We start from the raw sequence: 13,587 nt of genomic DNA, 5'->3' as shown, positions 1-13,587 counted from the left end.
CATAATCGCGAAATCCGCGAACATAATCGCGAAATCCGCGAGCATAATCGCCAAATCCGCGAACATAATCGCGAAATCACATAGGTACCTACGATATGTACATAGGTACGATAGGTGAAAGGTAACATACCTATTATTTAAAACAGATAAACAAAATACAGTTGAACCTGTACCCTGTGAACTCTGTAAGGTAACAAAAGTCTAATCAAGCGAAAACCACGCTCTGCTCTCCTGTGATCTTTTAATTTGACTTTTGACTACCTTACGCTTTGTCTAATACAAAGAGAACAGAGGAGAAGAAATTTCAACTCTTCATACAATAAAGAAATCCTCTCCTCTCCTCTCCTCCTCGTAAGAAACGGAAATGATGAAAAATTAAAAAAAAAGAGAGAGAAATCGTGAGAGTTCTCCTGACTACCTATGCTTTGTCTAATACAAAGAGAACAGAGGAGAAGAAATTTCAACTCTTCATACAATAAAGAAATCCTCTCCTCTCCTCCTCGTAAGAAACGGAAATGATGAAAAATTAAAATAAAAAGAGAGAGAAATCGTGAGAGTTCTCCTTTTTTTTATCTTCCTTTTCTTTTTGCCAACCAGAAAGTGAAGTACTTGGCTTGGTTTTAGGGCAAACTAAATTGCTCTCTTTCCTTTCTCTTCCTCCTTCTCTTTCTCCTCCTCCTCCTCCTCTTTCTCCTCCTGCTCCTCCTCCTCCTCTTTTTCTCCTCCCCCATTCATAACATATACCTTTCTATTTCTATTTAACCAATTTTATTATTCATATACGTATATGTATTTGTCTCCTTCCTATCCCTTTTCTTTTTGCCAACCAGAAAGTGAAGTACTTGGCTTGGTTTTAGGGCAAACTAAATTGCTCTCTTTCCTTTCTCTTCCTCCTTCTCCTCTTTCTCCTCCTCCCCCATTCATAACATATACCTTTCTATTTCTATTTAACCAATTTTATTATTCATATACGTATGTATTTGTCTCCTTCCTATCCCTCTCCATGTTTCCCTCTCTCTCCTTTGTTATGGAAGAAAATAACTGCAGAACAAAATTACAACTAAGACGTGACAGAAAACAAAGGCCAAGAAGAATGAGGAGAAGGAGGAGAAACGCTGAAATATAAATAAGACAAGAGGTGGGGAAGATAGAAAGAGAGAGAGAGGAGTAGGAAAATAGTATACAAAGAGGAGGAAAGGTAAATTTAAACAAGATAAAGAGGGGAATAGAGAGAGAATGAGAAAACTGGCCTTCAGGCTCTCAGCAGAAAAAAAGTAATTAAAAAAGAAAGAAGAAGACAAGAGAGAAAGAAAAGTAAGACGTGACAGAAAACAAAGGCCAAGAAGAATGAGGAGAAGGGGGAGAAACGCTGAAATATAAATAAGACAAGAGGTGGGGAAGATGGAAAGAGAGAGAGAGGAGTAGGAAAATAGTATACAAAGACGAGGAAAGGTAAATTTAAACAAGATAAAGAGGGGAATAGAGAGAGAGAATGAGAAAAATGGCCTTCAGGCTCTCAGCAGAAAAAAAAGTAATTAAAAAAGAAAGAAGAAGACAAGAGAGAAAGAGAAGTTCACTTTGAAGTGGACGACAAAAAAAATGGAGAAGAAGAAGAAGCGAAGAACGATTTTGAATTTTCAAAAGTTCTCTTTTGGATTGAATTTAGGTAGGGAAATAGGCAAAAATAAATAAGTACTCGTTGAGAAAAAATACGAAATAGTTCTTAAAAAGTAAAAAGCAGACAAAACCATCCCAAAACCCTGTCATAGAAGCTCTTAACTGTGTCCACCATAGTCGACTGAAACCGTACACTGCCTCGGCAACATAGATGAATTTTCAAAAGTTCTCTTTTGGATTGAATTTAGGTAGGGAAATAGGCAAAAATAAATAAGTACTCGTTGAGAAAAAATACGAAATTGTTTTTAAAAAGTAAAAAGCAGACAAACCATCCCAAAAATCTGTCATAGAAGCTCTTAACTGTGTCCACATAGTCGACTGAAACCGAAGCTGCCTCGGCAACATAGATTCACCTCAATAAGTACTCGTTGAGAAAAAATACGAAATTGTTTTTAAAAAAGTAAAAAGCAGACAAACCATCCCAAAAACCTGTCATAAAAGCTCGTGTCCACATAACACATAGTCGACTGAAACCGTACACTGCCTCGGCAACATAGATTCACCTCGTCGGTCTACAGCCTACAGCTTTAGCGTGTTGACTTCAAACACCGTAATTCACTACAAACTTCATCATTTAATAATTATGAATGCAAAACAAAGTAATGACACACACAGGAGCAACTCTGCTCGCATCCAAATCAAACCAATTATGAGAAGAATAACACACAGGGGTATAGGGTGGACAAATCAAAATTGAAATGGATTGAGTGCACGTGCAACCACCCCACACACACCCCGCCATGAAAATTTGTTTGCAGTTTGCCCCTTTGACATTCATTAAGCCCAAACCTAATCACGATTGAAAGATTTGATAGAAGAAGGGTCAATGAAAATTTGTTTGCAGTTTGCCCCTTTGACATTCATTAAGCCCAAACCTAATCACGATTGAAAGATTTGATAGAAGAAGGGTCAGGCCCTACTAGGCCCTTTTGGGGTAAAACTGTTTGTTAAATGCGGAATGTTTTGCTAAAAATCCAACTAAAACAAAACTCTACGAAAAGGCATGTTGATATCTCCATTATTCATCAAGATATACGAGGTTTTGAAAAAAATTCTCCGAATACTCAATGGACATCTTAAAGCGGAATGTTGTGCTAAAAATCCAACTAAAACAAAACTCTACGAAAAGGCATGTTGATATCTCCATTATTCATCAAGATATACGAGGTCTTGAAAAAATTCTCCGAATAAGTATACTTTTCAATTTTGCTAAAAATCCAACTAAAACAAAACTCTACGAAAAGGCATGTTGATATCTCCATTATTCATCAAGATATACGAGGTTTTGAAAAAATTCTCCGAATACTTTTCAATGGAAGTCTTAAGTTTTAAAGTCATTTTACTCAAAACTCGGTTTTTGTCTTCGGCCCTTTTTGCATCATACTCTTCAATGATTATTATTAATATTGTTTGGATTGCCATCAGAATCATCATGAGCTTTTTCTTATCAAATCATTTTTTCATAACTCCCTGACGACTAATGGTGAGCGTACTCCTGTGCTAAGTAAATAATATTGGAGATCAAGGGAAGAATTTAAAATATTGTTTGGATTGCCATCAGAATCATCATGAGCTTTTTCTTATCAAATCATTTTTTCATAACTCCCTGACGACTTAATGGTGAGCGTACTTACTCCTGTGCTAAGTAAATAATATTGGAGATCAAGGGAAGAATTTAAAATATTTTTTTTTTTTAATTTCATATTACTTTGCTTATATAGAAAGGAAAGTAATGTAATCGGGTCAAAATTTCGATGGTCAGTTTTTAGTGCCAAAACACGTTTTGAGGTCCCTAGAGGCTAGAGCCTATATCCAAAGTTTCAGCCATTGGTCCGTGTGTCTGTCTGTCCTTCTGTCTGTCTGTCTGTCTGTAAAAATATCTCGAGAACGGTAAGAGCTAGACTTAGTCAAATAAGTGATAATATGAGTAGTTAAATCCTGATAAGGTTCAGAAGAAAGATATCTGATAAGAGAGATACGGGGAAACAAAACGTATTCTTATACCTACACTAGCCTCAGTTGTCACTGCGTGACGTCACGATATGCAATGTGGCATACATTTGAAGGCGCACTATGCGCGTTGCCCTACCTTCTCTTATTCTTTCTACCATGGACCCCTTCAGTGAGTCTTTACAATATTCCTGATGCACAACCAAACGACTCTGTTCAGTACTGCAATGGTTGTAATTGAATTCAATTCAGAAAAGAAATATATACGTAGCTCCCTCTGAGCTGCGAGAACCAACATTATCCCATTAGGATAAAATCCGCCCCGGGCGGGAATCGAACCAGCGGCCTAACGCTTACAAGGCAGACGCACTACCAACTAAGCTAACTAGGCTGGCGATCTAGGTGTTTCTACCTACTTCTTTGTCAATATTACCTTTTTTTTATTAATTTGTTAGGTCATTTACTTGCCTAAACATGTCCATCACCTTTCTTGTAAATAAGGTAAACCGTAAACAAGAAGCTTTTTCTCCAATTTATATCTCTCTACCTATACATAATGTAAACACGTGCGAGTATAATTAAAATAATGAACTTTTTTTCAGTTTCTTCTTCCTTTTTTCTCACAAAAAAAGCACAATTAAAAAAAATAAGAAAGGGAAAAAAATGCTCACATAAAAAAAGAGAAGACAAATTCTAAAACAATAGAAAAGTAGATAGAGGGGTAGAAGGTAAGGGAGGGGGAGGGGGAAGATTCTCCCCCTCTTAAGATGAGGAAGAGGGGGAGAGGGAAAGGGAAAAAAATGCTCACATAAAAAAAGAGAAGACAAATTCTAAAACAATAGAAAAGTAGATAGAGGGGTAGAAGGTAAGGGAGGGGAAAGATTCTCCCCCTCTTAGATGAGGAAGAGGAAGAGGGAGAGAGGGGCTCATAGCCACCCTCGAGGGCAATGTTGTCTGTGTTGGTTTTGGTTGTTGGGCACGTACTCTCATTAGCTCAGTTCCTAATTATCTCCCCCTCCTCCTACCCCCACCCTGTATATGGGAAGACAACTTGAAGTACTATACATACCCATCCCTTATACTACTCACTACAGTGTGACCCACAAGTAGGTATACATATACATAGGTATTGCCAATTCGGCCCCCCTCCTGTAGGCGAGTGGTTGTCTCTGACTCTCACTACCCCCACCCTGTATATGGGAAGACAACTTGAAGTACTACATACCCATCCCTTATACTACTCACTACAGTGTGACCCACAAGTAGGTACATAGGTATTGCCAATTCGGCCCCCCTCCTGTAGGCGAGTGGTTGTCTCTGACTCTCAATAGATCAGTTGCGCTTACTTGGGTCTGACATACTACGGGATGGGCATGCTACGGCACAGACCAAGACATAGACCCTTAGTAGGCGTATGTAAACGGAGAATCGACCCTCGCCTCGTACTAGTACTGACCAAAGAGAAAATAAACAAACCATGCTAATGAATAGAAGTGTTCTAAATGAAGCCTTGACCAATTGACCATAGTACCGACCTTCGTAGAAAATGAAGAAATTAAGCTGAGTATTTTTTCTGCGATGGTCGCCGTTGTGGCTTTATTTGCAATAAAGCAGAGAGTTTATCACCTGCGAACAAGGAGAGCTGACCCTAACAGTGGACACTGATGTAGGATTAAAGCAAGGGAGATAAATATAAAGCAGAGCCTTTTTTTGTGGACATCACAGCATTGCCATGTGCCTCCTTTGCAATCAATTTCCATATCGGGTGAATTAAAAATGATACAAATAACAATGATATAGGGGGTGGATAATATTAATGGAAATGATATGAACAGTGCGGAGGGCGGAATGCACGGTTTGTTTATTTTGAAAACTAAAAACAGTCTCGGCCTACTCATGTAATGAACATCAAGAAAGTAATAAGTATGACATACTTGCCCTTTGAAACATAAAATAAAGTATGAATAAATTTAATGATCTCCTGGAAATCTTCTGAACAAATAAAATAAACACTAGAAATAATCTTCAAAATGTTCTTATCAATCCCATCTACCTACTTTTGACACATTTGTACTACACTATATTCGACTCAGTAGCGTTTCGTCACCTCCTAAAGGCTTAGGACGGGTTAGTTAGAAGTAGCTACTTGTCTTATAAATTGCACTTGGAGAGGACTTATATCCGTTGCTAATTGTAAAAATATCTCGAGAACGGTAAGAGCTAGAGACTTGAAATTTGGTATGTAGCTGTCAAATGTGACAAGGACGCGACACGAAACTTTTAAGATCGGTGCAACGCTTGGCGGTTTTCGGTGTAGCTCAACAATATCTCGGGAACGGTATAAGCTAGAGACTTGAAATTTGGTATGTAGTTCACAAATGTGACAAAAATGCAACACAAAACTTTTGGTCGAGATAGGTGCTGGGGCGCTTTTTGGCGGTTTTCAGCTTTATGGACTAAACGGTTAGAGATATTGTAAGAAGTAAGGTAAAAGAACACTCAAATAAGCATCATTTAATAGGATAAGGAAAGTCGTGTGATGTTCACACCAGATTTTTATTTGCTTTAAGATTTCTCTTGTCATTACTTGGACACGGGACTTTGAAATTATTTATTAATATTTTGATATCATATTTGATATCAACATATTAGGTTGGTGGTCTAGGTGGAAGTCGTAGAAGAAAAAGAAAAATTCCGTTGGTCCTCATTTTTCCTGCTCTATGACTTTGAAACATCACCCAAGTAAGCGCAACTGGATCTATTGAACTATTTGGTTTTTGATGATGCTAAGGTCGAGTTTTTAGCCAGCCTTGTTTGCTTGGTTGATAGCGTGTCTGCCTTGTAAGCGCTAGGCCGCGGGTTCGATTACCGCCCGGGCACGATTTTATCCTGAAGGGACAAGGTTCGTTCTCGGAACGGCTGGCTTTCTCCTATCCTGTCTTCCTTCTCTCTTCTAGTTCAGGACGATAAGACCCTAGCAGTTACAGTTCCCTCTATCGAACTTTTTTTTTTAAGTCGAGTTTTATCTCCGCGGATTAACTTGGTATTGAGTTCAATCTGAGATTGCCTTTGTTTTAGTTTTTTTTTTTTTTTTTTTTTTTAAGGTTAGACAGAGGGAACTGTATCTATGGTCTTATCGTCCTGAAATCGAAGAGAGAAGGAAGACAGGCTAGGAGAAAGCCAGCCGTTCCGAGAACCAACATTATCCCATTAGGATAAAATCCGCCCCGGGCGGGAATCGAACCAGCGGCCTAACGCTTACAAGGCAGACGCACTACCAACTAAGCTAACTAGGCTGGCGATCTAGGTGTTTCTACCTACTTCTTTGTCAATATTACCTTTTTTTTATTAATTTGTTAGGTCATTTACTTGCCTAAACATGTCCATCACCTTTCTTGTAAATAAGGTAAACCGTAAACAAGAAGCTTTTTCTCCAATTTATATCTCTCTACCTATACATAATGTAAACACGTGCGAGTATAATTAAAATAATGAACTTTTTTTCAGTTTCTTCTTCCTTTTTTCTCACAAAAAAAGCACAATTAAAAAAAATAAGAAAGGGAAAAAGTGTGTGTGTGTGTGTGTGTGTGTGTGTGTGTGTGTGTGTTAGGTCATTTACTTGCCTAAACATGTCCATCACCTTTCTTGTAAATAAGGCAAACCGTAAACAAGAAGCTTTTTCTCCAATTTATATCTCTCTACCTACATAATGTAAACACGTGCGAGTATAATTAAAATAATGAACTTTTTTTTTCAGTTTCTTCTTCTTCCTTTTTTCTCACAAAAAAGCACAATTAAAAAAATAAGAAAGGGAAAAAAAAATGCTCACATAAAAAAAGAGAAGACAAATTCTAAAACAAAAGAAAAGTAGATAGAGGGGTAGAAGGTAAGGGAGGGGGAGGGGGAAGATTCTCCCCCTCTTAGATGAGGAAGAGGGAGGGAGAGAGAGGGGCTCATAGCCACCCTCGAGGGCAATGTTGTCTGTGTCGGTTTTGGTTGTTGGGCACGTACTCTCATTAGCTCAGTTCCTAATTATCTCCCCCTCCTCCTACCCCCACCCTGTATATGGGAAGACAACTTGAAGTACTACATACCCATCCCTTATACTACTCACTACAGTGTGACCCACAAGTAGGTACATAGGTATTGCCAATTCGGCCCCCCTCCTGTAGGCGAGTGGTTGTCTCTGACTCTCAATAGATCAGTTGCGCTTACTTGGGTCATGTTTCAAAGTCATAGAGCAGGAAAAATGAGGACCAACGGAATTTTTCTTTTTCTTCTACGACTTCTAGATACCGAGATAAATCGATTTAAAAAATACCGGTAAATCGTAAACTTTGACGTCACCACATACGCTCCCGTAGGCGATGACGTCATAATTCATGACTCCCGTTTCGTTTGTTTGTGCGCAAGCGTTTCTGCGCATTTTGACGTGAAATCTGACGTCACAACTCTTTGAACTTTTTTATTAGAACAGCAATTAAAAATTAAATATTCAACCTTTTACGGTTATATTTTCGGAGTTTTGACCTCAGATTTGGATTTTTCCCAACTTTTTACATAGGAATCGACCATTTATTTATAATTTTTACCCATTTGCAACTGCTCCATTCGGAGATGCTAGGTTCGGACATAGTCCGGAGTGCCCATCTGATGACATACTACTTTTATGACCTTTTCCGAAAAAAAGCTAAAATATGACTAAATAGTATGATGTCATGACAATATGACATTTGGTTGTCTCTGCTGATGACATACTACGGGACGGCATGCTACGGCACAGACCAAGACATAGACCCTTAGTTAGGCGTATGTAAACGGAGAATCGACCCTCGCCTAGTACTGACCCAAGAGAAAATAAACAAACCATGCTAATGAATAGAAGCGTTCTAAATGAAGCCTTGACCAATTGACCATAGTACCGACCCTCGTAGAAATTAAGCTGATTATTTTTTCTGCGATGTTCGCCGTTGTGGCTTTATTTGCGATAAAGCAGAGCCTTTTTACAAATTTTTGTGGACATCACAACATTGCCAAGTGCCTCCTTTGCAATCAATTTCCATATCTCAATCTTTTTACACTGGTAATGCCGCCACTGGTCGCTACTCGATTAAAGTAGCTACTCAATAGTCCTCACGAGGCTGAGTGCACCCCGAACTACAAGCACTGAGTCGAAAAAAATTCGACCCCGTCGGGAATCGAACCCAGGACCTCCGGTGTGCAAGCCTAGTGTGATACCCACTGGGCCACGGAGGCTACTGAGAATCGACCCTCGCCTAGTACTGACCCAAGAGAAAATAAACAAACCATGCTAATGAATAGAAGCGTTCTAAATGAAGCCTTGACCATAGTACCGACCCTCGTAGAAAATTAAGAAATTAAGCTGATTATTTTTTCTGCGATGTTCGCCCTTGTGGTTTTATTTGCGATAAAGCAGAGCCTTTTTACAACTTTTTGTGGACATCACAACATTGCCAAGTGCCTCCTTTGCAATCAATTTCCAATTTTCCATATCTCAATAATTATTTTACACTGGTAATGCCGCCACTGGTCGCTACTCGATTAAAGTAGCTACTCAATGGTACTCACGAGGCTGAGTGCACCCCGAACTACAAGCACAGAGCCGAAAAAAATTCGACCTCGCCGGGAATCGAACCCGGGACCTCCTGCGTGCAAGCCTAGTGTGATATCCACTAGGCCACGGAGGCTATACTTGGAAACTTTATTGAACTTGTGTTACATACTGTAGATTAACCAGTACGTGACTTTTGGGTACAATATAATTATTACGCTTTCCATCCCCCCCTCTCTATCTATCTCTCTCTCTCTCCCTTCTCTCTCTACTCTCTCGCTCTCTCTCTTTCTACTTTGATATTATTTTGTCCGCTGTATGGTATTCTCTATCTCTCTTCCTCTTCTTCTCCTTCTATACTCCCCTCTCTCTCAGTCTTCGTTTCCTATATCCCTCTCTCACTCACTCTATTCCCCTCTCACTCACTCCTATGGTTATGTTGCAATAATTTTACTCTCAGTACCTATAGCTAGGTGTTCAGGCGGTGGAGGTGGATATCGCAGTGGAGGTTACAACGATAACAGTAGAGGATACAATGATAACAGTAGAGGATACAATGATAACAGTAGAGCCGGGCGGGAATCGAACCCGCGGCCTAGCGCTTACAAGGCAGACGCACTACCAACTAAGCTAACTAGGCTAGCTTAAAAGTAACTTTAAAAGGTCGAAAAGTCAATTTTTAATTGCTGGTCTAATGAAAAAGTTCAAAGAGTTGTGAGTCAGATTTAACGTCAAAATGCGCAGAAACCCCTGCGCACGAACAAACGAAGCGGGAGTCATGAATTATGACGTCATCGCTTACGGGAGCGTATGCCGTGACGTCAAACTTCGCGATTTACCGGTATTTTTTTTTAAATCGATTTATCTCGGTATCTAGAAGTCGTAGAAGAAAAAGAAAAATTCCGTTCTTCATTATTTTTCCTGCTCTATGACTTTGAAACATCACCCAAGTAAGCGCAACTGGATCTATTCTATTGAACTAAGGCAAGTCCTAGAATTCTAGCATATAAAATTTTCTCATTTATATATTTAGATTCCCACACATGGCCTTGCTGCTTAGCGTGTAAATAAATAAATATATTTAGATTTAACCCTGAAGTTTCTTGAACCCATTCTAATCCATGGCTTGAACTTGTTATTTCCACAGGGAGGCCCCAGACCCCCCTCTTACTATCAGAATCAAAGGAATCAAGGCAACAACCACCAGGGTCGGTACTAGACCATTCTGTACACCTATGAACATCTCACTGCAAGAATCAAGTGGAGAATCCATGCCTGGTCCCCTACTGAATGGACCAAACGAAGTGAGGTCTGTGTTTTCGAAGTTTCTTGAACCCATTCTAATCCATGGCTTGAACTTGTTATTTCCACAGGGAGGCCCCAGACCCCCCTCTTACTATCAGAATCAAGGCAACAACCGCCAGGGTCGGTACTAGACCATTCTGTACACCTATGAACTTCTCACTGCAAGAATCAAGTGGATAATCCATGCCTGGTTCCCTACTGAATGGACCAAACGAAGTGAGGTCTGTGTTTTCACTCGATGACTGTTGGAGAAGAGAGGAAGTAAAATCAACTTGGACACAATAATCTCTCATTGCAGATGATTCGCATTTTGATTTTACACATATTATATTAGAAAGAATTATTTTTTCTATTTTTTATAAATATAGGACTGTTTTCTTACATTCCCATTTGTCTCAGGATAATTAGGTAATGCAGGAATCAGTAAAAGGTTTAGGGAAAACCTTACAAGTTTCATGCTAAAGAAGATTGAACATTGATTACCCAAGTTATGTAATTTGGTTGAATGAAGATAGTACAAAATCGACCTTAGTTTTCTATGATAATAATACATAGAAAAAAGCTGTTAATATCTACTTAGTTAGATATGTATAGACTGTAGGAAATCTTCGCGTTAATTGTAAAATGTAAAGTGTACATATTTGTCTATTTATTTTTTCGTACTTCTTAATGTTTTGGTTGAATGAAGATAGTACAAAATCGACCTTAGTTTTCTATGATAATAATACATAGAAAAAAGCTGTTAATATCTACTTAGTTAGGTATGTATAGGCTGTAGGAAATCTTCGCGTTAATTGTAAAATGTAAAGTGTACATATTTGTTTATTTATTTTTTCGTACTTCTTAATGCATTTTGTAAATTTGACATGAACCATTGGAAATCCAAAAATCCAAAATGAAGTTTTGCCTTTTTTTTAATATCGATTGTAAATAAATATCTTTTTTAATAAATGCACGTGTTTGGATTGCCATCAGAATCATCATGAGCTTTTTCTTATCAAATCATTTTTTCATAACTCCCTGACGACTTAATGGTGAGCGTACTCCTGTGCTAAGTAAATAATATTGGAGATCAAGGGAAGAATTTAAAATATTTCTTTGAATTTCATATTACTTTCCTTATCCTATAGGAAGGAAAGGTGAGATTGCCCGGGTATTAAGTATAGGGAAATCCTCTTGTGATCTTAATCACGAGTTGGTAAACCCCGGTGTCCACACACATAGTCGATTGACGAGGTGAAGAGATGAATCTATGTTGTCGAGGCAGTATCGACATCACATCGATCGACGGCGTCGACTATGTGTGAACATAGCTTTAGCGTTTATCAAATAAAGTGGGAAGCGTCTCATAGAATGTATGGAAGACAGAAGGGTCACTACCGATGCCGGTACTTTCCTCACACAAAGGATATCCCTCGCTATTCAGTGGGGGAACTCGGTAGCGGTCATAGGAACTTTACCAGGGTCTTCAAAGTTAGAAGATGTTTCTTTTGTACTTGCATATACATAGGTACCAAGGTACCTAATTTACTTTCCGTATCTGTGAGATGGTTATGGCACCTCATCTCACGGTGTTGGATGTATATTGGGGTTTCAAAACCTCTTGGACATCCAGAAACAATGTCTGGGCTCCTTCCATGTCCGTAATGTTTGCATACAGGTGATTTTGAATGAAATAATAATAGTAATTAAAATTTACAAACCGACTGTTTGGTTTGATTTCAGGTGGTAAGTTCCATCAGGGCAGATCAGGAGGTGGGGGCAGTGGTGGATATCAGAGGGACAATGGATATAATTCTAGTAGACATCAGTCTAGTGGAAGTAGTGGAGGATCCTGGGTTAGTGGAGCCGCCATGAATAACGCCAGTGCAGGAGGTTCAAGTAAGAATCATTTTATTTCAAATCAGAAATTCTTTGTTGTAAAGCAGAGGGACAATGGATATAATTCTAGTAGACATCAGTCTAGTGGAAGTAGTGGAGGATCCTGGGTTAGTGGAGCCGCCATAAATAACGCCAGTGCAGGAGTTTCAAGTAAGAATCATTTTATTTCAAATCAGAAATTCTTTGTTGTAAAGCAGAACCTTTTCATAACTTTTGTGGATATCGCAGCATTACTAAGTGCCTCCTTATCAACCAATTTCCATATTTCAATAATCTTTTGTAAAGTACCTACTCAATTGTCCTCACGAGGCTAAGTGCACCCCAACCTGAACTCCAAGCACAAAGTCGAAAAAACTACAACACCGTCGGGAATCGAACCCGGGACCTCCGGCGTGCAAGCCTAGTGTGATACCCACTAGGCTACGGAGGCCTGCTTTTAGTATCACATTATTATTGTTATACAGTCAAAGTATGACTAGAGTGGACATACAGTCGAAAAGTGCCTCCTTATCAACCAATTTCCATATTTCAATAATCTTTTGTAAAGTACCTACTCAATTGTCCTCACGAGGCTAAGTGCACCCCGAACTCCAAGCACAGAGCCGAAAAAACTACAACTCCGCCGGGAATCGAACCCGGCACCTCCGGCGTGCAAGCCTAGTGTGATACCCACTAGGCCACGGAGGCCTGCTTTTAGTATCACATTATTATTGTTATTATACAGTCAAAGTATGACTAGAGTGGACATACAGTCGAACCTGAATAATTGAGAACTCTGGCTCAATCATTGTTTTGTCACCATTCTAATGATGTGATCTTTGGTTATATTTCCAGATAACTGGAGATCAGGAGGAAGTTCAGGCGGTGGAGGTGGATATCGCAGTGGAGGTTACAACGATAACAGTAGAGGATACAACGACAACAGTAGAGGATACAATGATAACAGTAGAGGCAGTGGTTATAATGAAAACAGCAACTATAGTAGAGATGGTGGAGGATATGGTAGTCAAGATTTTGGAGGCAGACCCAGTAGAGGGTAAGTAACTATCATTACTACCGAGTACCGAGAATGGCCCACAAAATTCACATTACAAATAATTAAAAAATTAAAATGCCAGCCTAGTTAGCTTAGTTGGTAGTGCGTCTGACTTGTAAGCGCTAGGTCGCGGGTTCGATTCCCGCCCGGGGCGGATTTTATCCTG

The 13,587-nt window shown here is 39.2% G+C and overlaps 1 protein-coding gene and 1 long non-coding RNA gene across 2 annotated transcripts in view; both read left to right on the top strand.

Annotated features, from left to right (window-relative positions):
• LOC103505789 (5'-3' exoribonuclease 2 homolog) overlaps positions 1–13,587 on the top strand; it is a 43,771-nt gene that overhangs the window by 27,539 nt on the left and 2,645 nt on the right. Inside the window, 2 exon segments of the mRNA XM_026821034.1 lie at positions 12,230–12,385; positions 13,220–13,421. Coding sequence (XP_026676835.1) covers positions 12,230–12,385; positions 13,220–13,421 — 358 coding nt within the window.
• LOC113465996 lies at positions 10,381–11,032 on the top strand. The gene is made up of 2 exons (XR_003390551.1): positions 10,381–10,508; positions 10,726–11,032. It is a non-coding gene; the product is annotated as an uncharacterized LOC113465996 (long non-coding RNA).

The sequence above is a fragment of the Diaphorina citri genome, unplaced genomic scaffold, assembly GCF_000475195.1.
Source record: "Diaphorina citri unplaced genomic scaffold, Diaci psyllid genome assembly version 1.1 scaffold195, whole genome shotgun sequence".
Lineage (NCBI taxonomy): Eukaryota > Metazoa > Arthropoda > Insecta > Hemiptera > Psyllidae > Diaphorina > Diaphorina citri.
Note: the sequence above shows the minus strand (reverse complement) of the source record. Positions and strands in the feature narration are given on the sequence as shown.